The 27383-nt window shown below is 51.3% G+C and overlaps 7 protein-coding genes and 1 pseudogene across 8 annotated transcripts, besides 2 other annotated features; 2 read left to right on the forward strand and 6 right to left on the reverse strand.

The window, feature by feature from the left end:
* Positions 1 to 4119: part of a sequence feature (contig 1.55 1613..492661(-1)) that runs on past the window's edge.
* ANIA_03273 (uncharacterized protein) lies at positions 226 to 5713 on the reverse strand (the record flags this gene model as incomplete). The annotated part of the gene is made up of 5 exons (XM_655785.1): positions 226 to 1053; positions 1106 to 1423; positions 1486 to 3245; positions 3300 to 3654; positions 3782 to 5713. 5 exons carry the CDS (start codon positions 5711 to 5713, stop codon positions 226 to 228), a joined length of 5193 nt encoding a protein of 1730 aa, XP_660877.1.
* Positions 4120 to 27383: part of a sequence feature (contig 1.54 513..183474(-1)) that runs on past the window's edge.
* Positions 8665 to 10545, forward strand: ANIA_03272 (protein CYP667A1; the record flags this gene model as incomplete). Its single annotated transcript, XM_655784.1, has 3 exons — positions 8665 to 9061; positions 9166 to 9807; positions 9878 to 10545. The coding sequence occupies 3 exons, from the start codon at positions 8665 to 8667 to the stop codon at positions 10543 to 10545; spliced, it is 1707 nt and encodes a 568-aa protein (XP_660876.1).
* ANIA_03271 (uncharacterized protein) lies at positions 11001 to 12675 on the reverse strand (the record flags this gene model as incomplete). Its single annotated transcript, XM_655783.1, has 4 exons — positions 11001 to 11191; positions 11396 to 12426; positions 12582 to 12602; positions 12635 to 12675. 4 exons carry the CDS (start codon positions 12673 to 12675, stop codon positions 11001 to 11003), a joined length of 1284 nt encoding a protein of 427 aa, XP_660875.1.
* On the reverse strand, positions 13489 to 15212 carry ANIA_03270 (MFS transporter; the record flags this gene model as incomplete). The annotated part of the gene is made up of 2 exons (XM_655782.1): positions 13489 to 14805; positions 14889 to 15212. 2 exons carry the CDS (start codon positions 15210 to 15212, stop codon positions 13489 to 13491), a joined length of 1641 nt encoding a protein of 546 aa, XP_660874.1.
* ANIA_03269 (putative transcription factor) lies at positions 15635 to 17784 on the forward strand (the record flags this gene model as incomplete). Its single annotated transcript, XM_655781.1, has 4 exons — positions 15635 to 15746; positions 15797 to 16667; positions 16717 to 17067; positions 17163 to 17784. 4 exons carry the CDS (start codon positions 15635 to 15637, stop codon positions 17782 to 17784), a joined length of 1956 nt encoding a protein of 651 aa, XP_660873.1.
* On the reverse strand, positions 18056 to 19471 carry ANIA_10388 (uncharacterized protein; the record flags this gene model as incomplete). Its single annotated transcript, XM_655780.2, has 1 exon — positions 18056 to 19471. The coding sequence occupies one exon, from the start codon at positions 19469 to 19471 to the stop codon at positions 18056 to 18058; it is 1416 nt and encodes a 471-aa protein (XP_660872.2).
* On the reverse strand, positions 20925 to 22535 carry ANIA_10387 (annotated as a pseudogene). Its single transcript has 6 exons — positions 22429 to 22535; positions 22314 to 22379; positions 21596 to 22263; positions 21332 to 21527; positions 21058 to 21265; positions 20925 to 20981 (listed from the first exon to the last, which is right to left on the reverse strand). Coding segments are annotated over exons 1-6 (1302 nt in total).
* Positions 24193 to 27353, reverse strand: ANIA_03267 (uncharacterized protein; the record flags this gene model as incomplete). Its single annotated transcript, XM_655778.2, has 4 exons — positions 24193 to 26023; positions 26056 to 26085; positions 26564 to 26759; positions 27110 to 27353. The coding sequence occupies 4 exons, from the start codon at positions 27351 to 27353 to the stop codon at positions 24193 to 24195; spliced, it is 2301 nt and encodes a 766-aa protein (XP_660870.2).

Below are 27383 nucleotides of genomic sequence, written 5' to 3' on the forward strand. Positions count from 1 at the left end.
AACGGAATGCTATCGTAGTATTCTTCTCTGGCCTTACTATATCGAAATTAAGTTTGGACGCACTCCGATGACTTGAGAGACTATGGCTAACAACTACTAACTACTAACCTAACAGTATCGTCGTCTTAGCAAGCGAGTTTGATTTTCTTTTACCGGACTAACTCCTGAACGAGCATCTATCAAAAACATGACAAGATAGTTTTCAGAGCGAATGCTATTCGAGGCTTAGGCGGCAGCAGCAGCCCATTTGGCCGCAAGACTGCTAGCCAACTGCTTCACAGACGCGCTTTGCATGATGTCGAAAATGGACACCTCTATTGCCAGCTGGACGACAAGCCAGTTACGCAACTCCACTGCCACCAGCGAATCAACTCCATATCTAGCGAGAGATTCGCCCACTTGAATGGTTTCGTCGTCGACGAAGAACATCGCGGCTAGCTTACGCACAATGGCAGTCTGAAGCACAACCAATCGATCGTCTGGGAGTGGCACATTCGCCAGCTGTTCGCGGAGGTCCATCGCATCATGAACCCGGTTTGATCGTGTTTTCGACTTGATGCCCGTTGCGCGTAGGACGCCGCCCAGTATCGGGTCCTTGGCCCAGAATACATTCGTGTTACCGGCCCCGGGATGGGAATTAAACCCGGTAAGGATCTGCGAGTCAGTGGCATGGCGGATTGGGTGCAAAATCGCGTCCTGGATGAGGTGCAGGACCTCTTCTTCATCCACCGCGCGGAAGCCCATGCGCTCAAGTCGGTTGGCCACTCCGTCCGTTTCAGCGACATATCCCACCCCGCGGACCATTCCCAAGTCAATGGCAACCGCTGGCAGTCCTCGTGCGCTGCGATGACGGGCAATCGCATCCTGGAAGGTATTACCCGCGGCATAGTTCGCTTGGCTCACGTTGCCGGTTATTCCATTCAGTGAGGATAGCATGATGAAATATTCCAGATCCACGTCGGACAACACCTCATGCAGGTTCCAGCTACCTTGTACTTTCGGCCGGATGGCCCTGGCATAGTCTTCCACCGACATCTTCTCATAGACGGTATCCTGTGGTGCGATTAGCCAAGAGTAAGTTTAGAGGAGACGGGGGATTGCTCACCTGAAGTACCATTCCGCTATGGATGACTCCCCGAAGAGGTGGCATCGACTGCAAGCAACCGTCTAGAGTCCGCTTGAGATCAGACTTGTCGGAGATATCGCAGCTAGCAACGACCACCGTGCATCCTGATGCCCGCAGTGAGTTCACATAGGCGTTGCCCTGTGCTTGCTGGTCGGCATTCCGAGACATGATAATCAAGTTTCGAGCGCCTCGCTGGACCAGCCATTCGCAGATAGATCGGCCAACTCCACCCATGCCTCCAATTACCAGATGCGTGGATTCAGAGTGCAGGTGAAGAGACCATTCAGACGGAAGAAGCTGCAATTGTGCGTTAGTATTCTTGGCTCCGTTTAAACAGTAAACTGGACACGCGAACTTACGTTCACTCGATCATCCGGACCGGGAATCACAATCACTTTTCCAATATGCCTGCCCGCCTGCAGCATCCGGAAGGCCTCCTTGATTCTCGAGATAGGGTAGGTGGTAGTCGGTTGGATGAGCCGAAGTCCTTCATCCTTGATCAGTCGCATGATGTCGTTCATGATGCGAGACACCACCGCTCCCTTGAGTTCTCCGAGAGCAATCAGATCAACACTAGAGAAGGAAACATGGCGGGTAAAGGCGTGCATCTCCAACTGCTTATTCTGCTCCAGGTCGCGTTTACCAATCTCAACGAATCGCCCAAAAGGTGCAACACAGTTGAAGGTACGTTGGAGGAACTCCCCGGCCAAAGAGTTGAGCACAACATCGACCCCCTTTCCGGCGGTCATCTCCATGAGTCGAGCGGCAAATTCGCCATCGCGGCTCGAGAAAATATGATCTTCGGGGATGCCAAACTCGCGGCTGAGATACTCCCGCTTCTCTGGTGATCCAGCCGTCACAAACACCTCGGCCCCCACCCTCTGCGCCAGGGTGATTGCTGCTTGGCCGACACCTCCTGCAGCAGCATGGATAAGCACGGTTTCCCCAAGCTGAAGACGTGCAGTCTCGTACAGGGCGTAGTATGAGGTCGTGAATGCCATGGGAATGGAAGCGGCCGCGTCAAAAGTCATGCCGTCCGGAATGGCAACGACACTAGTCCAATGCAGGCGTACACGATTCTCCCAGTGTCCTCGCATGAGAGCACATACGCGGTCTCCAATCTTGAATCCGTGCTGGGATGCCAGTGAGCCCACCTGGGTCACGACACCGCTGCATTCGAAGCCCATTACATCCGTGCTCAACTGGCCCATCGCGACCATGACGTCCCGAAAGTTCAGCCCAAACGCCATGGGCTCAACTTCAATTGACTCCTCTGGTAACGGATCGGTTTGCATGGGCTCACCCACAAAGCCGAGGGTATCCAAAAGCCCAGGGGTGCTCACCTGGAGACGCAGCTTTCGACTGGATTGACGGAACAACTCTGTCTTCGTCTCGGCGCTCTCAATGCTACGGGTAGATGGCGAGCTCTCAACGTCAGTCTCAAAGACACGGGGGACACATATGATCCCACCACGCTCGGCGTATTCATTGTCCAGATGGCTTGGGTCTTGTGCCAGGGGAAAGCGCCTTCGGACAACTTCAAGCATGGTCGCAATAGCGCTAGCCGGCCATCTCGCAGTAGTGGGGTCAATATCCAGTGAGACCAATAACTTGCTGCTGTATTCGGTTCGAAGGGTGCGAAGTAGTCCAGTATGCAAACTGTTATGCGGTCGTTCGCAGTGAATCGCACTGCCGCGTGAAACCCAAAGAACACCGGCAGCCTGGATGAGGAGAGATTGTATCGAGCCAAACTCCGTTGAGCTCGGCTCGTGGAGCAAAGCCTCATGCATCTCTCCCAGGAACAAGCAGGTTTTGCCTTCAGCATCAAAGGTGCCGAGCTGTTGTACATCCGGCTTGAATGTCGTCAATTGTTCGAGGGATGTGATCAGTTTATTCAGCCACTTAGTGGGTGGCATCTCTTTGTACACAATCGTGAATTGTGGATAAATGACTGGATCTGGAATGGCAGCACTTGCCAGCAGGACACTGAAAGCATAAAAGTGTTCATCCTCACAGTCATGTAGTTCCATATCGATACCATCAAAGCCCGTACTCTTCATTGCTATCTGCCATTCAGGGATGGTAAGTGAAGGGCTGGACTGACGCTCGGCCTCCTCTCCTGCAATTAATGTTAGTAGTTGTTACTTGATCTTCCCAGGTTGGCCATGCTTACCTAGCCACCATCCAGGTAAAGTTCCAAATATCAGCTGCAGGTCGATCTCATCCCGAGTGATTTCCACCAGGAGGAGCTTTCCTCCCGGACGCAGCAGCTTTCTGACATTTGCCAGTGTGCGATTGATATTTTTAGTTGCATGCAAGACCTGACTGGCAATCACAAGATCATAGCTGTTGCTCTCGAATCCCTGCCCCGACGGGTCTTCTTCAATATTCAGCTTTTTGAATTCCATCACATCACCTGCTTCTTTGAATCTCTCACTGGCAGCTTCGAAGAAACCTGACGAAATGTCGGTGAAGTCGTAGCTGGCACAACGATAGTGCGGGCCAGGTGCATCTTGCTCTCTGAGTGCCTCCAGGACAACCTCAGTGCACCCCCCCCGTTCCAGCCCCGACCTCCAGGATCCTTGCCCGTGGACTCTTGTGAGCGAAAAGACGGGTCAGCTGCTGGACTTGATAGTACGAGCGCTTCCATCTCACTGCCCGCGCATAGTACTCGGAAAGGAGATCATCCTTCAGCATCAGCTGCAAAGGGGCTACCTCGTTGCTTAGAATTAAAGGAAGATTCTCCCCAATCCGACAGACCATCTCGCCGTCGACACTGGCGACTCGAACTCGATTAATGAGATTTTGCTGATGGGCTAGCGGTTGGATGAACCATTCAGAGCTTGCGGGCCCCAGTTCATTCAACTGGGCCAATTTGATTTGCACCTTCATCCATGCGCGGAGCCGTTGCTGGTGCCAATTCAGTTTCAGGACCCTATCTTCGGTGAGAGTGGCCAATGCACGCCGTATAAAGTAGAAACACGCTTCTCGGATGTCATGAATGATATCAATCTCATCCAGATTGGCAGCGAATTGAAGCGCTGCCTTCACAGTGCTAGGGATGGGGAAGGAGATATCCGGTGCCCATTGCAACGTGTAATTGTGTTGTATATCGTTCTTCTCACCATCAGCCTGTGGCGCAGCCCCAAGTGACTGGTAGTATAGGCCGTCCACCGTGAGGACGGGATCTTCGCTAGTGGTGTCAGAAACCACCACAGAGGATTCCATTCCCTGGGGACTGGCCCGATGCAGCATGCATTGAGATTGGAAAACATGACCAGGTGTGCTGGACATCACCGTCCTCAAATCCATGCGCTTGAATGCTCGGGGCACCATGGCTGCGTTGCTCCTAAGCGCACTGGTTGGCAGAGAGCAGTATACGGCCTGGAAAATGGAATCCAACGTCGTTGGGTGTAGAACGTGAGGCTGCTCAACACCATGCGGCATTGAGGATGCCGTATCGGCAACTCGCAAAGTGCACAGGGACCGACCTCGGTTAGATTGGATTGAAACAAGATTCTGGAAGACGTCGCCGTGATAAATGCCTTTGGCTTGAAGTGTACGATAAAGCTCCTGCGGATTCAGTCGCCGAAGGTAGACCTCGTCGTCACTGTTCGCATTTTTCTTGTAGGCATCGTTGCCTTGATTACGCGCGATGAATCCCTTGCAGTGCTCGCTCCATTTTCCAGTGTCGTCGCAAGAGTAAACGTGGAATTCTTGCCAGGGTTGGCCGGTTAACGCCTTCTCCGAGCCCTCGTGCAATGTTAGATGAACCTCTACACCCGCCCCAGTGTCGGGGACGATCAGTGCTTTGAGGATCTCCACGTCTTTCAGACTGAGGCTCGAGATGGTGTGGCCTTGACCTCGCGATAACTGGCTGACTGCTTCAATGGCCATACATATGTACCCAGCGCCTGGGTAAATGATGTTGTTCTGGACCTTGTGGGCACGAAGCCACGGAGTATCAGATACGCGAATGATATGACGCCATGTCGGAGACAGTGCATTGCCTCCAATGAGAGGACTGCCCAGTAGATCGTGGTGCTTCTGTTTGCGCAAACGGTGCTCCTTGTTCAAACGTGGCTCCGCCCAATATCCGTGCTCATGATTCCATGGGTAAGAAGGGAGGTCATAGAGGACTCTGAGGCCGTCTCGATTGATGGGGAAGTTCACAGCACTCAGATCCACACGAGTGCCTTGTCTGTGCAAAGTAGCGGCAAGGGATTGCATTGTCTCGACCGCGTTTTTGCCCCGCGACAAACATGAGAGATACGAAATGCGCTTTCCTTCGAACGCAGGGAGACCCATTGTCTGCCGAATGGGGCCTGCGAGAGCACTGTGTGGCCCGACCTCAAGAATTGCGTCGACTTGTTGGTCCAAGTCACTGGACAGACATAAATTGGTCAGAGAATCGAGGAAGAGAACAGGCTGGAGCATATTTTGCACCCAGTGCTCCGCACAACTGACTTCATCCTCGAAAGTGCGAATGCCAGAGACTGGCGATGTATAGATAATGTTATCATCCAACTTGCCGTCGCGGAGGATCTGTTGCAGTGCCGCCGAATATTCGTCCGCAAAGGGCTGCATATGATGCGAATGATATGCAGCCTCCACCTTTAGCTGACGAGCAAAGATGCCATCGCCCACTAGTAGTGATTCTAGCTCTTTGATGGCTGCAATATCCCCGGATACCGTCACACTCTCCGGGCTGTTAATGCAGGCGACAACAACCTTTCCAGTCGTTAGTTTCGCGATATAGGTCTCGGCAGCTTCCTTTCCAAGGCCTACTGCCACCATTCCTCCACGGCCAGATCCAATCTTTTCCTGGAAACTAGATGTGAGCGCTCCGCGCATGTAGACAATTGCCATGGCAGACCGCATGTCGATCGCGCCGGCCGTGAACGCGGCGGCAACCTCACCACTTGAATGACCGGTGACTCCGATGGGTGAAATATTCCAAGACTGCAAGAGCTTCACCAAAGCAATCTGTAAGGCTGTGCAAAGCGGGAGACTGAGCATTGCGCTGTTGACTTTGCTCGATGCCTCGTCGCGACTGAGCTCCTCTATTTGATGTTAGCAGTTGCGAACAAGATGAAGGAGGTGAGAAATACCGAGTATTGACCACTCAGCGCCAAAGCTCTTCAGAAACTGGTCTGCCTCGAGTAGAGCGTCCTTGAAGACCGGGTACGCCTCAATGAGCTCCCGGCCCATGGCATACCATTGCGCGCCTTGCCCGGTGAAGACAAATCCAAGCCTCGGTTGCCCAGTGGCCTGCTGGGGTGTGACCTGGCCTTGTTCAAGCTTCTCGATCAATTCATTCTTACTCGAAGCCAAGTATGCCGCCTTCCATGAAAATTCCGAGCGGCGTTGCCCGAGGGTGAATGCCAGATGACGCATATATGCGCTTTCATCATCCAAAGTGAGACCGCGAAGGTGGTCTGCCATCCTTGATGCCATCCTCGACACTGCCGCCTCTTCTTTGGCACTGAGGACAAATACTCTCGACGGCAAACTGCCGGTCTGGGAAACGGCCGGTGGCGAAGGCTGTGTTAGTACCGCTGGTGATTCGATAATGACATGCGAATTGGCACCGCCGTATCCGAAGTTGTTGACCGATGCCCTCCGAACTGTTTGTGGCCAGGGCTTCAATGAGGTTGGGATCTAGGCCCTGTCAGCCATGCTTCCACGACCGTTTGTACTTTATCTCTTCTCACCTGTATGTTCAGTTCATCCATATCAATGTCCTTGTTCGGCTTTTCGAAGTTCGCATTGGGCGGAATGTAGCCCTTTTCGAGAGCCATGGTCACCTTGATAATACTGGCCAGCCCGCTTGCTGTCTCTGTATGACCAATGTTTGATTTCACGGAGCCAATCAGTAAAGGGTCCTGGGATGACCGTGTTGTATTAAGAGCGGCACTGAGAGCCGCAGCCTCCACCGGATCGCCAGCTGGCGTTCCAGTTCCGTGAGCCTCCACATAGCTCGTTTCCAGGGGGTCGAGACCAGCTCTCTGATAGCACATTCGGATCAGCTCCTCCTGGGCCTTCGGGTTAGGCGAGGTTATCGTCGGGGTCCAGCCGTCTTGGTTCAGTGCTGTTTCCCTGATCACGGCTCGGATAGGATCTCCATCCCGCAGTGCACTGCTCAGAGGCTTCACAATCAACGTGGCGACGCCCTCGCCACGTCCATAACCAGATGCGCGGTGGTCAAATGCATAGGATTTGCCGGACGGCGATAGGAATCTTTGTTAAATACGTCAGTCCATTTCTCTCACATAGTCGGGAAGAGTGTGCGCACCCTAAGCTCGACATGGACTCGAACATGTCCGGGTTCAATAAGATATTCGATCCAGAAACAATGGAAACGTCTGACTCTCCATCACGCAGACTCTGGCATGCAAGATGCAATGTCGTCAAGGTCGTTGAGCAACCGGTGTCGACTGTCATGCTCGGCCCACGGATATCATAAAAGTGAGAGATCCGATTCGATGCCATGGCTGATCCGTTCCCCGTCATGAAGAAGCGGGTCAGAGTGGCTGGGTCTCTCATCAGACTGTCGTGATAATCGCGAAAGAAAGCGCCTGCGTAGACAGAAGTACGAGAGCCCGTAATCTGATCCAGCGGAATGCCAGCTACAGAAACCTAGATCAATTCCCCGTCCTCTTGTTGACAAGCTTGCGAGGGACTCACCACTCTCAAGTGCTTCATACACGGTCTCCAACTGGAGCCTAAACTGGGGGTCCATAGTCTGAACAAGGCAAGGTTAGCTGATTTAGCTGATTTTCTCTCGACGGACACTTACACTGGCCACTTCGGATGAAAAGTTGAAAAAGGCCGCATCAAAGAGGGATATATCCTCCTCTAAGAAATGTCCTCCTTCAACATTTGTCTAGGCGACGAATCAATCAGTGTCTGGGGCTCCTTTTATTTACCCTCACGAGTAACGTACCGTCCCTTGTTTCTGGTTATCTGGGTGATACAATTCCTTCTGTGCAAATCGGGACTCAGGAATCGCCTTCCAAGCGCTTTTCCCATCGGCACACAACTGCCACAGTTTCTCTGGGCTTGAGGCATCTCCGGCAAACCGGCATGCCATACCAACGATGGCGATTGGCATAGTGTTCTGCTCCATAGCGAGTGGAAATGGAGGGGTAGTGACCAACAATGGATGTTCAGAGTGAATGTGCTGATTTGGCCTGTCACTAGACTGGCGCAGCTTGCCCTATGTATGATGCTAGAGCCATGTCTCAATTACTAGATGGTTACTAGATCGACGATAAGCATTCTACTAGGTGCATCCTCTGGCCAGTAGCTATGCTTACTCCGCGACCCGGGCCCGGAGGTGGAAATTGCCCAATTGGGCAACCTCCGGCGCCCGGGACGGGCGCCATGAGGTCCCGGCTCTGGGGCGATATCTGGGAAGATGGAATAGGGCAAGGTTAGAAAAATCCCGGCTGGAGCGGACACCATGAACCCTTCTTGAACCAGGCTCTCTCTCTGTCCCTCTCGCTCGCACACCCTGGTCTGGTTGTTCTCCCGAAATGCTCTCGTTACCGTCGTCCGTGTTCACCATACTGGTGGGATTATTTCTGTATAAAATAATTCGCCTGGCGCACAACGTAAGACTCGCCCGCAAGACGAGTCTGCCCTACATCATCACGCCTTTGCTTGAAACAGAAGTGGTAGCTCTCCTTCTCAATCCTCTTCTCCGGTACCTGTACCGCGACTACTTGGACCGCGGCAAAGGCTGGCCGCGCTGGTGTCGCTTCTTCGTCAAGGACTGGGCATGGGAGGACAAACGACAGGCCCATGATGAGCTCGGCGATGTGTTTCTCTGCGTGTCCCCGGAGGGCATTATTTGTTACTCAGCGGATGCAACGATGGGCTGGGATGTGATGAACCGCCGGAATACATTCACGAAGCCGCGGGATAAGTATAGTACGATCTCCCAACTCCTCCCTTTCCCCGCGGGCTTTTATCCATATATCGCGCATTTTTGCCCGCGTTTGGAGTTCGCATTTCTAAGAATATCATCTGAACAGAGGTTCTGGAGCCCTACGGCATGAACGTTGCTACCGCCGAGGGCAAGACGTACCAGTTTCATGTCCGCATCACGGCACCCCCATTTGGTGATCTCTCCGGCGTCAACAACCTAGTCTGGAGGGAGACAGTGCACCAAACAAAGCGCCTGACGGAGGCCTGGGCAGAGTCTCCGCCCACAGAGATCCAGAAGGATGTGAACGCCTTGACGCTCGCTATAATCTCTTTGGCCGGTTTTGGCAAACGGCTAGAATGGAGCAAGAACGGGGAAAAAGAGGGCGTCCCTGCTGGCTATCAGCTGAGCTTCTTGCATGCACTGCAGGACACCTTGCACTATATGGTGCCGATTCTCCTCTTTCCCCGATGGGTGCTCCGTGTCATACTACACAAAGCAGCCCTAGCGCACGCCCAATTAGACCGATATTTGCGCGAGATCATCCGCGACCAAAAGGCAAAACTATCAGCGGACATTAACCACAGTGACAAACAGTCTCGCGGAAATCTTCTTACCGCCGTGGTTCGAGCGTCGATGGTGTTTGACTCGGAACAGTCGTCGAAGGAGTCCTCCAGATCGTCAGGTGAAAGAAAGCAGGGCTTCACTGAAGATGAAACTATGGGAAATCTCTTTATCTACCTGCTGGCTGGTCCGTCTGCTCAAAACCTGGAACAAGCTCTGTTTTGAACTCTATGTGCTAACTTTGACACGGCGCACAGGATATGAAACCACCGCCAATGCCATTATATACGGACTAGCTGTTCTCGCCCTTCATCAAGACATCCAGGATCAAGTAATCGAGGAGATTGATCGTGCACACGCCCGAGCCCAATCCGCGAATCGATCGGAGCTCACCTATGAGGACGATTTCGAGTTCCTCGAGTACACTTACGGCTTCATGTATGAAACCTTCAGGTTGTTCCCGGGTGTCACTCTCATTACCAAGATGATCCACCAGCCCGAACGCATCATCACTGATGGACCTGACGGATCCCCAAAGTCCTACGACCTGCCTGCCGGAACCCGAGTCTATCTCAATGCTCCGGTGGTTCACTACCACCCGAAATACTGGCCAGAACCGTACAAGTTAGATCCCAACCGCTGGCGCAGCTCTCAAGGCGAAAAGCACGTCGTTGCCTCGGATAGGACCCGGCAAATGAAAGGCACGCTTCTAACATTTTCCGACGGCTCACGAGCCTGTCTCGGACGCAAATTTGCCCAGGCTGAGTACGTTGCCTTTTTCGCGACCTTGCTGCGCCAGTACCGCGTGAGACTGGCCCCCGGATCGGACCCGGCAGTAGTTGAGAGAGACTTGTTTGGGAAGAGCGCAGGAACGATCACTCTGGCTCCTCTGGCTAATGTGCGCCTACATATTCAGCCTCGCTAGTGCAATAGGGTAAGGTGCTTGGTGCAAGCTACTGTGGGCTCGTGAGTTTATTACTGGATTGGAGGCCTTGGGAGTATTAAATGGAGATGCTTTATTTAGGTCTTCAGGGGACAAGATATTCAAAGCCGCTTCTCTGCCGCTAGAATAAACCTCTTGGTCACTGGAGAGTGACAAGATAGTTAATTTATTGGCTACCGCGAAACCACTCTCCAAGCCGTGGGAGTGGAACTCCACAAGCTCGTCAAGACTTGCAACGCCTCAGTTTGCCAACTACAAAACCAAGCATCCTCAGTCAAGAAGCTTCTGAAGAGAGGGTCTTGAAGTCTTTTAAAAATGTTGCCACCTGCTCGTGCCGTCATTGGGTCACTGGAGATGAACTTGGCAAGGAGATTTCCTGGGGACGGAGAGTATGTGAAAGTGGCAAGTGTTGTAAAAAGTAATATGCCGGGAAACAGCTATAGAGGGAAGAAGAGGGCGAGACGAGTGAGGGAAGAAAGGAAGAGGAGAAATACGTCGGCATGCTTTGAGTGCTGGAGTGGCTTTGATGTCTTGTCTGAAAGCACGCTCAGGATCGGGCCAAACAAGGAAGATGCTTGCATTGCTTGGGCCGCTTGGGCGGGTGCTGGGGCCCACGCTGTGGATGCATCTGATATAGTAAATATAGTAGACGTTCACTAAGAGCCACATGTGCTATTTGACTCATCTCGAACCCTTTCAGTTGTTCAGGCCTTTTCCGATAATCTGGACAAGGAGCCTGCTGCTTCTACCAGAGACAATATGGTAGATGAGATTGAAGTAACGGGATACCCTTTTGGCTGAAAATCGGCTCCCTATCTTATCTGAGAAACACCCTCGAAATAATCAAAATCTTTGAGCAGCGGAGAGACAACCGTATCGAAAACCGACTCGTCAAACTGCGGATCCTCGAACCGCTCGCCCTTGTTGCGAGACCAGTATAGACACTCTCTGACGACGTCGCCGTAGTTCGATCCACTTTCACAGTATACATTGCGGAGAACCCGGGTAGCAGTGTTGAACTTCACTTGGCTTTCGTCGGAATCACGATCCTCCTGTCGGTAGAGCGCGGATATAGGTTTCCCCAGCGATAGCTCAATCAGAGCAATTGCAAGCGGTAGCAAAACCTCATTTTGGATTCTGTTGCTGGTTGACGGACTAACGCCGTTGTAAGTGCAGGAGCTAGAAACGGGCCAGACTAGATATGGGTGGTCGAAGGCGACGGATCCATGAGGCGCGTCCCGAGCGAAAAGAACATCTCTCGTCCCCCATTGTTGCTTCAGCCAGCTTCCATGAAGTTGCAGGACGCCGCAGGCGAGTACGGCAGCGAGGTATAGTCTATCTCGTCGGCTTAGTTCATCTGAGCTCTGGCCCGGCCTGCCCAGGCAGTCTGGCCCAGCAAGGATGTCTTGTAATGAGCACAGGTCAATATCTTGCTCGATGCAGCGCAGAAGCGGCATATTATACCGTGCGTTGCTGGGTTGGTTGAGGATATACCCAAGGGCGTCTCGATGTGCCTGAGCGCCCATTGCCTTGACACTACCCAGTGTAGAGCATAGGTCGCCAATAGGACCAGGGCAGTTGGGGGCTTTGTGCACTGCCTCGACGCAGACGGTGGTGGAAGTTGACGCAAATTGTACCCTGCGTTTTCCAGCCGGGACTGTCCCGCGCGAATCAGTGCATGCGCATCGAAGGCCAACGCGGTCCAGGTAGTTGAAGCCGCAATCGCGGAAATGCTCGCAGAGATGTTTTTGGTTCCGGTGGAGGAAGTCGACTTGAGCCAGTCGCCCTCGCAGCAGGGGGTGGATTCGTTGGTCGCAGTGGAAGTCCGCAAAATGCTCTTTAATCAAGCTGGCGCAGAGCTTTCTATTTTCAATGTTGTGCAGAGTGCGAGCTTGTCACAGCTGGCTGTCGATGTAGTGGAGCGGAGTGTGCACGCCAAGTCTCTGAGTGTTTGAGATAGTCTGTTGAGATTACTACATGCTTATTGTCAGGTCTAGATTCAATGGCGCCAGACGTACACGTTATAACGCAATGCAGTGCTACATGTTTTGTTGTAGAGTGTGCTCTGTACCTCATGGATCGTAAGCGCACAATGCCTAAGGACGATGGCATCATTACAACCCTGTACAGCACACGCCAATAGATAAACAACATGTACGGCGTGTCTATGCAGAGGCCCGCGCACGAATCAATTATTTCCCACACAAATCATCTATCGCAAAAGCAACCCTAGTTCTGACGCGATCTGTTTGAATATAGCTTAGGGCTTGGAGTTAGAGTAAGTTGATACTCCAATATTGAGGGGCTATATAAGATGACACGTATATCTACCATCTTTCTGTTCTGTAACTAAACCCATGAGATCGCTCTCAGACAATGATCACTTAGTTCTCTCTATTCTGTGCCAACTTCCTCTGACCAACCATAGATTTCACTACACGATTCATTCTACGCGGAGTAACTTAAACTCCGCTGTTGCCAATCAATCACACCCGGGTCCTACGGCAGACTGCTGGAAGACAAAAAAAACTGTAATTTATTGATATGATTTGTTTATACTGCTTGGAAAGTAATCTATTCTAAAAGATTGTTAGAGATCTATTTTCGTGGTGATACTATTTCACTATACACAACCTCATGTGGTTCAATTGATATATATTTAGAAAGTCTAGGAAGTAGATAATATAGAACTATTATATAATGAAGCCTGCAGACAGATAATCTATAACATTTAGGCCGAATATCTATGATTACTATATCTGCCAGCAGAATATTAAATCCATGCATGACAATTCAGTTCTTGTTTCTCCCAAGATGTTGGCATACGTGTTATAAAGGAACGTGTTGTTGCTCGACCACCAGATCCCAAGTCCTACACAGCCTGGCAACATCTTCTATCCATCGCCGTATGTGCTCTAAACTGAGTCACTCCGAGCTTGAATCTTTCGTCTCCTCATCGCCTTTGGCCTCCGCCCTTTTGCCCTCTTCATCCTTCTCTTCACTCGCAGCAGGCCCGGCCTGCTGCAGCAGCATCTTCCGAAACATCTCTGCCGCCTCGAACGAGTACTTGCACTTCATGCGCACTTCCCGGCCATACCGATACATAACCAGTGGGAACGGCGCACAGGCCAAGGTCAGAAACGCTGGGATCGAAGACGCCCAGTGGATGCCCAGGTTATGGTACATCTTCGCAGTGAATAGCGGGAAGACTGCGCCGATAATGGATCGGAAGATCGCCGCCGCAGCGAGAACAGACGCCGCGTAGATGGTGTACGAGTCGATGAGGTAGTTCATGATCGGGAGGATCACAAGCACGCATCCAAATCCAAACGGCGCAGAGAGTATGATGCTGACCGACCAGTGGATACTAGGGTAATTTGTCCACGCGAACGCAAACATCCCGATTGGGAGCGCGATTCCGCCGACGATTGCTGGTGGAAGACGAGCCTCAGCTGCCGGGGGGAGGCGCGACTCAGCCATGGATGCTTTGAACAGTCTCGTGTATCGCCCGTTGTTGTCCCAGATCGCGTAGATGAGTCCGAAGATAATGCCCACCATGATCCCCAAGAAGGATAGGCCGCCGATGCCCTCAGACCAGCCGCGCTGTTCGTTATAGACAATCGGCATGGCGCTCATAAACATGTAGACTGTCCCGTAGATGATGGCCATATAGAGGGACGCAATAAGCACGATTGGCTCCAGGAAGAGGAAGATCCAGGGTCGGAAAAGGGCGCGCTTGAAAACCTCCCTCGGGGTTTTTGGCCCCTGGTTCTTTTCGAGTACGCTCACGTATACTTTCCCATCTGCCTGAGCAAGCTTCTTTGCACGGCGCTGCAGGAGGACGGGCCCGTACGTCTCGGGCACGAAGATCACGCCTAGAATTCCAACAACGCCAATGAAGATGGTGCAGAGACCCTGGACCCAACGCCACCCTGCGCCTTGCGAGACGAATCCACCGATAATGGGCCCAAGGATCGGGCCGAGGAACGGGGCGACGCAGTAGAGAGTCAGGGCTAGGCCCCGCTGGGCTGGCGGGAAGATATCGGCGATGGTGCCGCCGGAGTTGACAAGCGGCGAGCCCCCAAAGGTGCCGGCGAAGAAGCGCAGGATCAGTAATGTAGCAATGTTCTGGCTACCTGCTGAGCCTCCCATAAACGCTACCATTGCGATGTGCGTGATGATCCAGAGCATTTGTCTTCCATACAGTTCAGATCTGATCATGTTAGCAGCGGCTGAGTTTGCCTACGTCGACTATACTGGTACACTTACTGTTCGACAGAATATAGTCAGCAATTAACAATTTAAACTTAGGATTGTTGACTTACCAATGGACCCCAAAGGGCAGGTCCAATTGCGAACCCTAGCACAAAAAGGGAAAGCCCCAGGGTGAAGACCTCGGTGCTGATGTCAAAGTCTTGGAATACCTTGGCGGCAGAAACCGAGTATGCAGAGGAAGTAAAAGTCACAGCAAAGACAGAGAAAGTGACGATTGTAGTAGTAAACCATTTTCGAGCTTCACCCCAGCTCATAGGGTTGCCAGGGTCGTCCTTGTGGAATTCCACGACAAACGGGCTGTCCTCGGTGCCTGAGCCATCGTACGTGTGGCTTCGCTCCGAGTCGGGGACGATCGCCTTGGACGCGGCAGCCATGGCTAAGATATTTTAAGATATATCAAGGACTGAATATACCAGCCAGTATAGCCACAGGTCCTAGGCTTTATAGCGAGTTCAGCTCAGGACGGATCAGGCATACAAGCGGATCGCTCCGTGGTTGGTTGCCTTTCCCGGGCGGAATTGCTTCTCATTGGTCAAATTACAAAATCTCATCCAATGAACAGCTTTTCCGTACAGGGCTAGACGGACCTGTCTCTAATTGGTTGTTCTTGATTGAAATGGCCAGACTCCAGGGTCCCTCAACTCCGGCTGCATCTCAACTCCGGCGCATCCAGTCTCTGCCTTTCTCATCAACTCGACGCGAGGATCTTATTGAATAGATAGCTATCTGAAATTGCCACGTCTAGAGCTATTGTATATTTCATCCTGATGCCCGCGCTCGCCAGGCCGCATTGACGATGGACAATGACCCGCATCCACGGGCCAGGCCCTACAAGACCAGGCTGAAGGTCCGGCGCGCCTGCGAAACTTGCCGTTCAAAGAAGGCCAAGTGTGATGGCATGCGTCCGGGTATCTTACCTATATCTCCCATGACACTCGAAGACTGACATGCCATGAAGGATGCGGCAGACCTCCTATGCCAGGAAGGAACGGTATCTCCGCCCCTGTAGCACACACCGAGCTCAGCTCTCAAGGCCATCGCCTCGCACCTTCAGCTCACTATTCCCCCAACACCCCATCCGACTCGGCTGGAACGCCCTCGAACAATGGGGAGTCGTTAGCCGAGGCTGGTGATACGGAACAAGGCCCAGGTGAAGGGCGCGACTCCGATCCTGACCAGAACCGAACATACTACAATGCACATGGCCGCTTCGCAGGTCAAGTCGTCGCCGCCATTGATCCTGCTGCAAGCTCGCATAAAGTCCCCTTTGTTGACGCGCCGCTATTCGAGAACCTCATTCTAGATTCCTCACCTCACTCTTTTCGCTCCTATTTCGTCGCCGAGTTACCACCGCGCGGCTACGCGGATCATTTGGTTCATATATACTGGCGATTTGTTGAGCCGGTTGAGCCAATCTTGGATTACCAGCGGTTCGTTGAGAATTACGAGAAGATATACTCGGCATCAGGGGGACCACCATGTACGCGTTCCGACCTCTGGTTGTGCATTCTTAATGCCGTCTTTGCGCTGGCGGTGCAGCGACAAGAACATATCCCGCCGCAGCAACGAAACGAGCAGGCGAACCGTTTCTTCTTGCGCGCGTGGACGCTGCTTCCAGCTGACTTACTGTGGATGCCAGCCTCGCTTGAGCTGCTGCAGAGCCTGATATTGATCAATCGATACCTTCATTGCACAGATAACCAGCAGAAGACGTGGATGAGTGCGGGCGTGGCGATTCGCATGGCGCAGACTATGTGCGGCAGTCGCGGTGAAAGAAGAGACGAGGCCCTGAAGCTGAAAGTCTGGGCGAGTTGCGTCGCTCTTGATCGGTTTGTCGCCATAAACTCCCCGATTCTCGTCAATAGCTTATCATTACAGTTGTACTTCCTGGTCTCTGGGGAAATCATCGACCCTAGTTCCCATTCTATTACCACTAAGCGGCAGCCAGCGAAGGGGTGCCAGCGCAGAGGGAGACTCGTGGGGACTGAGACTCTATGAAATCGGTAACCAGATCCAACTCGCGCAGTTACGAACCCGGAGTGCACCCGCATCGAAATCGCGCCAGCTAGGTTCGCAGTCACAGCAAGAAGATTATTGCAACGCGGCCTTACAGCTCGACGCATCATTGCAGCAATGGGAGGCCAGTCTTCCCCTCGAGTGGCAGGCAAAGAATCTCAAGATGGTTATTGACAGACCATCTCGCGCCGAGGGATATCTCCTCCATCTGCGGTAAGTCAGAGAGCCCTACATAATGAGCCTGACTTCAGACTGGACTTCCTCCACCAGAAACACTTGTTGTAATAATTCCTGCTGATCTTCGCCAGATACCTCCACCACCGCGTCTTTCTCTACAGACCCATGCTTGCGCGTATCTACTCCATGACTTCCAATTCCAATGCCTCCTTGTCACGACCAAGTCTCAGCCACCGTGTCCTCCTGAGCGCCGCAACGATGTGCCTCGAAGCCGCCCAACACATCGTCACGCTCGTCATCGAAACCATCGAACCAGATCAGCAAATCGGCCTGCTCCCCTGGTGGTACCGATTGTACTACCTGCACATCGCCGGAGCAAGTTTTCTCGCCGCCATGATACGTCCAGAGCTGTTCTCAGATTCGGTTGCGGAAAGCTGGGAGGCTGTTCTACTTGCTCTGCGCGGGCATCAGCATCTTTGTACGTATGCAACGCAGTGCGTACGAACCTTTGAGAGACTTGCCAGCAGAACAAGGGCACGGTGGGCGATCCCTGTTAATGGCAATGTTGGTGCTAGTGCTAGCACCGGCGAGGCTGAAGGTGGTACTAGTGCGTGCATCGGTGTGAGTACAGGAGCTTTAGCGGCTGGTGAGTCGCCGCCGGGGATTTGCTTCGATAATCTTTTACAAGACATTGATTTTGGTCTCGACGGTTTTTTGTTTGGCACCGGAGAGTTCACAGAAGGCGTTTTTTAAGCAGGCATTTCTAGCATATGTTGACCCTTGTCCATCTGTGGGTAGTTTAGTCGAAACTATGCTGTCCAGATACGTGCTTGTGGGTTCCTCGTTCCCTCCCATATCATTTATGCTACTAAGAGGGAAGACACTAAACAGCGACAGACAGGACGAGAAATATTATTCTCTCAGTCAATGTGCTACAGGTCTACTCAATGCACCGCAGTATGCCCTCAGCAACCCGTTCCTGGCGGCTCCCACCCAGCGTCAAGCCCTAGCCTCTCCGACGCACCTAGTACCCTGGCTGAACACTCTGGAGATTATGGAAAACATCTTTCGGATCTACCTCTGCCTTGACTTTCTTAAGTCTTAGCAAATTTTCCCCATAATATGCCGCCCACGCCTCTTCCTTTGACTCCCTCGGATCTACATTACCGGCATACTGCCCGTAGTATGCATCCGGGTGGCCCGAAGTAAGAACGTCGCTCAACCCGTTCAGAAACTGGATCGTCGTATCAGTCAAAGCACTGGCGGTGCGGCCAAATGAGAATGCGAAGAATAGAGTATCGCGGTGGACGAAGGCTGTCTCCGAGGGTGCGACGTCGGCGACTGCGCCGCCGAGCCCATTAAAGGTAACTGCGTACAAATCCGTGCCGTTTGTCGTGGTGTCGAGGTATTCAAAGGCAGCTTGCGCCACTTCGTCCGGAATCAGGGTCTCCTGCTTGAAGACAAGCGATTTAGCGTAGAAGTGGCTCGGCTGGGCCGTGCCAGAAGCAATAGTCCGCGCGCTTGCGGCGGCAGCGAACTTGTAGAAGTTTGTATATGGTGTAATCTGCGTGGTCTGGGGTGCTGTGCTGAAGTGCGAGAGGAAGTCGAGGGCCTCGAAGTCCGCTTGGCTGCCGAAGTATGCGCCAGAGACAATGATGCTGCTCGGTGTCACGACGAGGTCGAAGCCAGTGTTTCGGGGCAGGGAGCCGCTGGCGAGCAGGCCTTGCCACGAGAGGAAGACCTGTGCGCGAGTGGCCGAGTCCGTCTCTGTCCAGACATACGAGTAACTGATGGTAGAAGGTGGCGCGGGTTCAGTGCGGATAGCGAAGTCGGTCACGATGCCGACACTGGAACCGGCGCCGCGAATGGCGAAGAAGAGATCCGTATTCTGTGTCTTCGAAGCGCGAACAACGGACGAGTTGGCTAGCACCACTTCCACTTCCTCGAGGTAGTCAACCAAGAGGCCGAGCTGCCGTGACGCCGCTCCAGCCCCTCCAACCGTCGCATGCCCGCCGAGCCCGACTGTAAAGGTGGACCCGTGGGGGGTATGCCGGCCTCCGTTGTTGTACTGGAGTTCGGTCACCCGTCCCAGGCGGTTACCAGGACCAAAGGAGGTGATCCATGTGTCGGTATCCACGCTGAAGTGCTGGAGGTTCTCCAGATTGATGGAAAGTCCGTCCGTGGGCGAGCCATAGTTGCCATAGCTGTGTCCGCCGCTCTTGGCTTGAACTTTGATTCCTGCATCTACAGCACATTTGACAGCCGCTGCCACCTGAGAGGTGTCCTCGGGAAATACAATGGCGACAGGAGTCGTAAGAAGATCAAGATTGTACGGTGCCACGAGGTTTGGGTAGTTGGGTTGCTGGGGAAAAGCAACTAGACTGGAGTCGCCTCCGACTGATGCCAGGAGACATGTTGCGAACGTGCTGAGCGCGGTCATTGATGGACTATGGTCGTGGTAAGTACGGTTTCTGTTGATCCGTTGCAACAAGAAAATTGTCTCGGAACATCTGTACTTGTATATTGTCGAAGGATTGCTATACGAGGACGGACTGAAGCCTGAACTATAACTCCGCAACTCCGTAACTCCGCCTCTGCAATTGTCATATACCTTTCAAAGTGAAGTTGTCCTCTTCACTTTTTTCTCTTTTTCAGCTATTTCTATACAGCAAGCCCATGTTCTTGCTCCAAGTGCTGTCAAAGAAACTGCAGCAGCCATGTTGGTGCGTTTAGGCTATCAAAACCCTAGGTCTAACTTTTCTTGCTTGATTCTCAGGCTGGTACATCTTGAATAACAGTGAATGGCTGTATAGATTTCCGCAACTTCTCCTGCTGTAGCTCGTATATATTGTTCGTAATCTAGTGCAAAGATCTGGAAGACTAGATCAAACAGAAGAATGCCTTCGTTTTTGATAACGACCCTATTTTGTGTAATGCAGCGTCATAACCGCAGTCAGTAGATTGGCATGTCTGTCACTGCATAATAGAGCAAAATTGGCCCATTCTAACATTTCTCCCGTTGGTTGGCGTAGCAAAGGTGCGACTTGTACTCAAGAGCCTCTGCTTGTGTCATACATTCCTCTGCCTAGGGAAACTTAAGTAGGCCGTTAAACCCAGGGGGGGCGTAAATGACTGAGAGTAGGAGGAGGGATATCAGAGTATAGAGACATGGTAGGATTTATAATGTCGCTTTCCCCACAGAGTGAGCTTGACTCCATGACCCATGGCTGTTGGGTGAGGTCTGCCTTTTGAGATGTCTTGGAAGACTATTTTCACAAATAAATAAATATAACTAAGTCTAATTTTCGTACATAGTGGTTATTCTTTTCTGAATGGATGACGCTCCCAACGGGTGGTAGTACGCTGCCTGCACGTTTCCTCACTTTTTCACTACCTCTGCTTCTCACCAATACTGCCGCACAGGTAACAATTATGAAAATTAAAAGTTTGTTTCGATCATGGCTAACTCGAAGATATGAATTGAATTAACCAAAGCAGAGAGATAAATCAATATCACCAAAGTTTGCTTTTGTTGTGAATGCTCAGAGGGGAAAGGGCAGAAGGAAGCTGTATCAACTACACGGACGTAGCCTACTAAGGATCGGATGCCATATGACGATTGATTCTCTTCCTTGTTGACGATCCTTAATTACTTAGTATATTGAGGGGTTAGGTCCTCTGGGGTCGGGCATCACTGCTAGGCTGCATATATATCACGCGGCTCAGCAGCCAGCGACCTCACCCTGTGCACTGGTGCATAGAATGAGCTTTCACCTGACATTTCCATATCAGCTTTTCATCGCGAATAATCATCAGGCAACCGAATACAGCTTGTTGAACTCACACAGTCCCTTAAGGCAACGCCAAACCCACGTCGATAAAGCGGCTTATCGTCAGAGCGGAATATCTGTGCTCCGTAGATTCCTGCTATATTGGCATTCATGATGACTCTAATAATCCAATACGCAGTGATTAGAAGATGGAGCTTCGTTTTCGGTGGATAACAGGATAGGTATATAAGCTTACCCAGCCATAGCAAGTGCCCGCCGAGTCTTTGCAAGTAAGTGATAGCCAGGCAATGTTCAGCGGGTGGGAAAATGTTCCAGACGTTTGCGTCCAGACGACGCCGAAGTAACGAACTTCACGGAGATTGACGTCAGTAAAGGTTCGGTTGAAGATATACGCTAGCAAATGACAGAGCAATCCCAGCATGACAGTTCCGCCTCGACGGTTACTATAAATTGCGGAGATATCTGGTGAGAATGGCCCGAAAAGCGGCTGGGTGGTATAGATGACTCACTAGTGATCAGAGAACCAGCTGAATGCGAACGACACTGGGACCTGTAGAAATAGACCGACAGCTGCCATAGCATTGCTGACCAGCCTACCGAAGCCGAAACTGGTGATAATTGAGGGAGCATAAGTGTCGAAAGCACGTTGGGGCCATTGTTCGACAGTGTAATCAGGAAATGGACCCAGATACGCCAGTCCGTGAACTATCCGCGCGAGATATATATATATATATAAGTTTAGCATCAGTTATTAAAAGGCATGGAAGGCGAACTAACCGCTCTCTTAAAAGCCCCAAGCCCTATCTTTCTCTTCTTCTTTCCCTTCATGGGATCATCAAGCAAGACCCTCGTCTGCAAAATATGCAACTCCCGCTCCGTGAACCTGAACATTTTCGGCAGGAACGTGCTGTGTGGGTTCATGAACGAGTCCAGCAAAAAGAACCAAAATCTAAAACCGCTAAACACGGTGAAGGAACCCATCAATGCAAACAGCCAGAACCAACCACTTTGACCTCCAACACCCCGCATGTGCAAGATGACATACGCGAGCAGCTTTGCACTCGCCTGGCCAATCTGGTTCCCAGAAGAGAAGATCATGATACGCTTTGTCGTCTCGTCGCGTGCATACCACGTTGAGAGTGTCCATAAGCCACCAGGAATGGAACCTGTTTCGGTGATACCCAGGAGGAAACGCGTTGCAATGAACGCTCCGTACCCGCGCTGGAAAGCTTGAAACGTACTTACGATGCAAAAGAGGAAAAGTTGGAGTGTGAGCCAGTTGCCGGGGCCGACGCGGTACAGGATCATGTTGCTTGGAATTTCCGTCAGCACGATTCCAAGAGAAAGCATCTGCTGACCGACGTTGAATTGGTCTTGGTTTATGCCGACGTTTCTATAAAGTTGTCGGTGATAGCGTTGGCCATGTTGCCGCGGTCGAGCTCTGAGACAATTCGTCAGGGACTTTATCGAGCACTAGGTCAGACTATGGACTCTGGCAGGCAAAGGAAGACCAAGGTTAGGATGGGCATGATCATGAGGTCCAGTCTGTACACGGGGCTATTGTTAGCCGGTGCATCTATAGCAGAACGATAGCTTGTATACGTACTTTCTCTTAGCCTTCGTCCCCTCCAAGGTCCAGTCTATCACATATTCAGGAACTGCTACATCATCTTTGTTTTTAACAGTGGGATTGGTGGGCTTGTAATCGGCCATGTTTTATGAGATAGTCTTTGAGACGTTCAGTTTGCGATCCAGCAATCCGCTGGGCTGGCCGGCCATGCATCCATTTATCACTTTTTTCCCGGCAAGATCCTATCCTACGCTCACGATCAAAGGCAATGGCGTGCTCGCGAAAAAAGAAGCAAAGACTTGGGCGGGATTCTTGGCCATGCTGCCAAGCAGGGATGCCATGGCGGATTGACGAGATTCGTGGATAAGGACTGTGGCTTGCCCGGGGAGTCTGGGCACCCAGTCCGCTATTCGACCAAGCTTCGCCATAGAGCCGTTGGATGGCATCATCACGGGTTCCACGAGATATTGGGAAAGATTAGCAGAGGGTGGTATAGAAGAGATTTGTATGCTTCAAGGCGTGGGGGCCTGCCTCGAACAGCAAAGAAGCGAAACGACAAAGTTTCACTGGGCTGTTAAGTGGGAAGATCCTAGAGATTCCCAGAGCTTCTAGCGAAGTACGAATGCCGGATTATGCTGGTTGCTCGCGTGGAATATTCCTTCGCAACTTCTGGTCCTCGAGCTTGGGACACGGCCATCCAGGCGCCTATAATGACATTTGGTCTAGAAGCACCAAGAACCGCCTTGGAGATGGCAAGTAGAACCTAGAAAAGGGGCATCAGTAGCGACACTCTCATGTTGGCTTTGCCCAGCTTTTTGTCCACCTAGACGCTGGTGATGTCTTTAATTCCATGGCTTTCACATACAGTTTCTTCGAGACGGGAATTGAGCTCGCCCTGCAGGGTTTCGACAGTGATAGAACATTCACGTCGGGTGAGGCCGTGACTGGATCATTATTGCTGAAACTCGATCGGCCCACCATTATTCCAAATATCACAATCTTCCTCCACGTCTGGACCGTGCGGTCTGGTTTATTATATCTAGTGCTCACCGTCTTGCCAGGCTCAATAAGGACCTCTCTGATCGGTAAAGGCTCCCCGTCCATTCTTGGGAATGATCTGCCAACCGTAGCACAAGAAAATCAGCAAGTATGTATAGAAAGTTGGTATATTTGCCCCTGGAGATCTGACGGACTGTCCTAGCTTTTCAGGTTGTCCAATCGTCTTTTCCCTCCAGGAGACGTACCTCAGCTTGCCAAATGTTATACACAGTCAAACAGGGAATATAGCTTCCCGTTTGAAATTTCTTTCCCGCAGGCGCTCAATACCTCGGACGCGCAGCTTCCCTCCTCGTTCATGGATCAATCGGGAACGCACGGCGCAGAGGCACGTATTGAGTATTCCCTGAGAATAGATCTCAAACGCCCTGACCGTTTTCGACAACGAATCACAATTGAACGGCACATCAACTTCATACCATCAGATGCAGCTCCCATTCAGTCGGCTTATTATTGGACCTCTGGATTCAACATAAGACGGGGCGCACTTTATAATCATTCCCAACGTATACTCAAGCAGGATCTGGGGTTCCAGTGTTGATACTGGACACGATCCTGCCGTATCCATTCGTCCTGTACCCAGGGGGCAACCTACCAATGCAACGACGTTGACGACGTCTCCCACCAAAGCTGGGCTGCATGCCAATCAAGTTGAAGTACATGGCCATCTCTGTGCGGAGTACGTTTACTGTCTCTGCTGGGTTATACCGTACGTCCTGGCATTCGCCTCAAGCTCTCGTCACGCTAAGTGAGTTGGACAATCTCATCTCTTGTGGGGGGTGAAGAGGGCTTTACGGACCTAGACAGCAGTAGTTTGAAGGGCATTGTCAATTCCCCGCCTTGAGCATTGACATCAGCACCTTGATCAAGAAGTATCTGCACCACCATCTCAAAACCTTCAGCTGATGCAGCCTGGAGTGCACTGCTATATCTTCCACCTTGAGCATTAATGTCAGCACCCTGGTGCAGCAATATCTGCACTAATTCCTCATGCCCTTGGGACGATGCAGCCTGCAGAGCGTTGCCATACAATCCTCCTTGAGCATTTACATTAGCCCCATAGTCAAGCAGTATATGAACTGTCCTCTCATAGCCTTCAGCCGATGCAGCCTGCAGAGCGTTGCCATATCGTCCACTCTGAGCATTGATATCAGCCCCATAGTCAAGTAGTATCTGCACCACCATCTCATGGCCTTTGGACGACGCAACCTGCAGAGCGTTGCCATACCATTCAACTTGAGTATTAGCATCGGCCCCCTGCTCAAGCAAAAACTGCACTATCTTCTCATGGCCTTCAACTGATGCAGCTAGTAGGGCGTTCCCGTACTCTCCGCCTTGAGCGTTGACGTCAGCTCTCTTGTCAAGCAGGATCTGCACAATCTTCTCATATCCTCTAGCTGATGCAGCCCGCAGTGCATTGGCATAAATTCCGTCTTGAGTATTAACATTAGCCACCTGCTGAAGTAGGACCTGCACTATCTTCTCGTGGCCTTGGACCAATGCAGCCTGGAAAGCGCTGCCATAATATCCATTTTGAGCGTTGATATCAGCCCCCTGGTTAAGCAGGATATGGACTATCTTCCCATGGCCTTCAACTGATGCAGCTAGTAGAGCGTTCCTGTACTTTCCGCCTTGAGCATTGACGTCAGCCCCATGATCAAGTAGAATTTGCACTATCTTCTCATGACCTCTAGCTGATGCAGCCTGGAGCGGATTTCCATAGTATCCTCCCCGAGCATTCAGAGTGCCCATGACGGTAGTTGCATCAGCCACGGAGGCTATGAGCGCGTCCAGGGTTGATTGCAGCCCCAAAAGAGCTGTATAATATACAGGCGTTGGTATATCTTCAACAGCGCGGTTCAAGTCCACGGTTTTTTTCGGTTGTCTATCCAAGTCATGGAGACGCACCCATGTCAGGAAAGACTTTGCCCTACCACCAAAAAGTCTCAGAATCAGGCCCTCAGCTGCCGACTCCATCCCCGAGCCTTCTCTGAAATGATCGTACCAATGCAACGCAGCATAATGAGCTAAGGGAAATTCACTGAGCCTTTTCTCATCTAGTGGACTCTCAGCGAGCTCTGGCTCTAGAAGATATGCAAGACAAATCCGAGCCATTTCAGAATTGGCTCGTTTTTTCTGAATGGCAAATGCTTTTGCCTGTTGTTGCAGCACACGCTCTGACTGAAGGTACTCTTGTACAGAGAAGTGTGCTATGCGAGCAACAGAGGTCTTCTCTCCATTGTTTTCACTGATCACCACAACTTCTACCAGGCCACGACAAATGTCAATAAGGTCTTCCTGACCATATGATCGACCTTCACGCTCAAGGTGGGGAGGCTGTGTAAGGTCAATTGCATGAGCATCGACCAACTCTTGTACTTTTAGCGGCCGTTTAGACACACAGAGAACTGTCAATATCCGTTGAACATCTGTAGCATAATCTTCATCAATGCTACACAGGATTCGCTCATATGTTTCATCCAGGTCACGCGGCAAGGAACGTAGACACTTCTCAAGCTGGTTTTGGTTCCGAGCACGTTTAAGATCAATCAAGTGACATTGAACATATCGGAACCTGTAAATAGCTTAGCCAAATTATTCCATTACTTGGATTCGGTTGCGTATACACTCCCTGTGCTTTTTTGGTCAAACTGTCCTGAATCTCGCTGTGGCGTGATCTCCATTTTTGGAACTTTGGGTCATGGCCGAGCTGGTAAGAAACAAAGTGTGCTATATCCCTATCAGCCTCATTATTTCTCATCATGAGGTCTTGGTGATGAGCTGGCTCTAGTGACTGACGGATATCGAGCTCGTCACGGCTTGTAACTAAAAGGTGAAAGCCAGGTAAGTGCCACTGCCGCATTGTCTCTATTACTTTTAGAACAACGTCTCTTTCATGATCTCGAGGGCTTTCGTCTAGTGCATCAAGCAAAATATAAGTATCGTGGAATCTGCTGATGGTATTCTGAAGGGAGTTGAGAAGGGCTTCCATTGGTGGAGTTCCTGGCATGTATGTTGCATGCAGTTGCTGCAGGTCTTTTTCTCTATCTTTGAGCTGTGCTAAAAGCTGTAGTAATAGCGCTCTAATCATGCCAGGTCAGCTGTGATCTTTGACTCATCACGAAAGGTAAAGTAGAAGAATCCGATGCCCACATTATGGCGACGTTGAGCCTCGTGGAAAGTAGATTGAATAGCCGTCGAGCACAGGACTGACTTGCCGCATCCGGCAAACCCGTTTATCCAAAGGAAAGAATTGCTCTCCATCAACCAGTTTTTGAAATAATGGCTTTCGATAAACCAGATCCCCGTGCCTGTATGATGTTTCTCACATGCAGCATTATGGTCACTCGTCGCATCTGGAGCCATAAGCCAACCACGTATTGCAGACGAGATATGAGTCGCGCTTATATGTTCGATTAGCAGCCTGAGTTCCGACAATTCCTCTTGAATTGTATTGTTGCCCTTGAGCTGCAGTGCATCAAGTGCTAGAGACAGATTTTCCCGTATCTCACTGATATCCTCTTCGAGCTTCTGGAGAGTATTTTTCGAAAGGGATAAGCGACCCGACGCCCGGCAAACTGAATTAGACCTTTGAATCCTGTAGATGATGTCTCTTGTAATTTAAGGCATTCGGCTTCCAACTCCTGAATAATTTCCTTACATTCCCATATTGATCTGTGAATACTCTCAACCAATTCTCGATCAATCCGCGGACAGCGATTCTGTAATGCACCATCGATCGACGTGAAAATAACTAAAAGATTTCCAAGATTTTGCGTGATCTGGTTCAAATCGGAATCCTGATCCTTATATGCGGAATAGAAGCTGATAAGAGATTGGGTGACCTGGATACCAAGGGATAACAAGCCAGCAACACCAGATGCAATCGATAGTGGCTCACCCATGTCGAGCTAATTCTTCGTGAGCAATCCCTA

This window comes from Aspergillus nidulans, chromosome VI (assembly GCF_000011425.1).
Source record: "Aspergillus nidulans FGSC A4 chromosome VI".
In the NCBI taxonomy this organism is placed as follows: Eukaryota; Fungi; Ascomycota; class Eurotiomycetes; order Eurotiales; family Aspergillaceae; genus Aspergillus; species Aspergillus nidulans.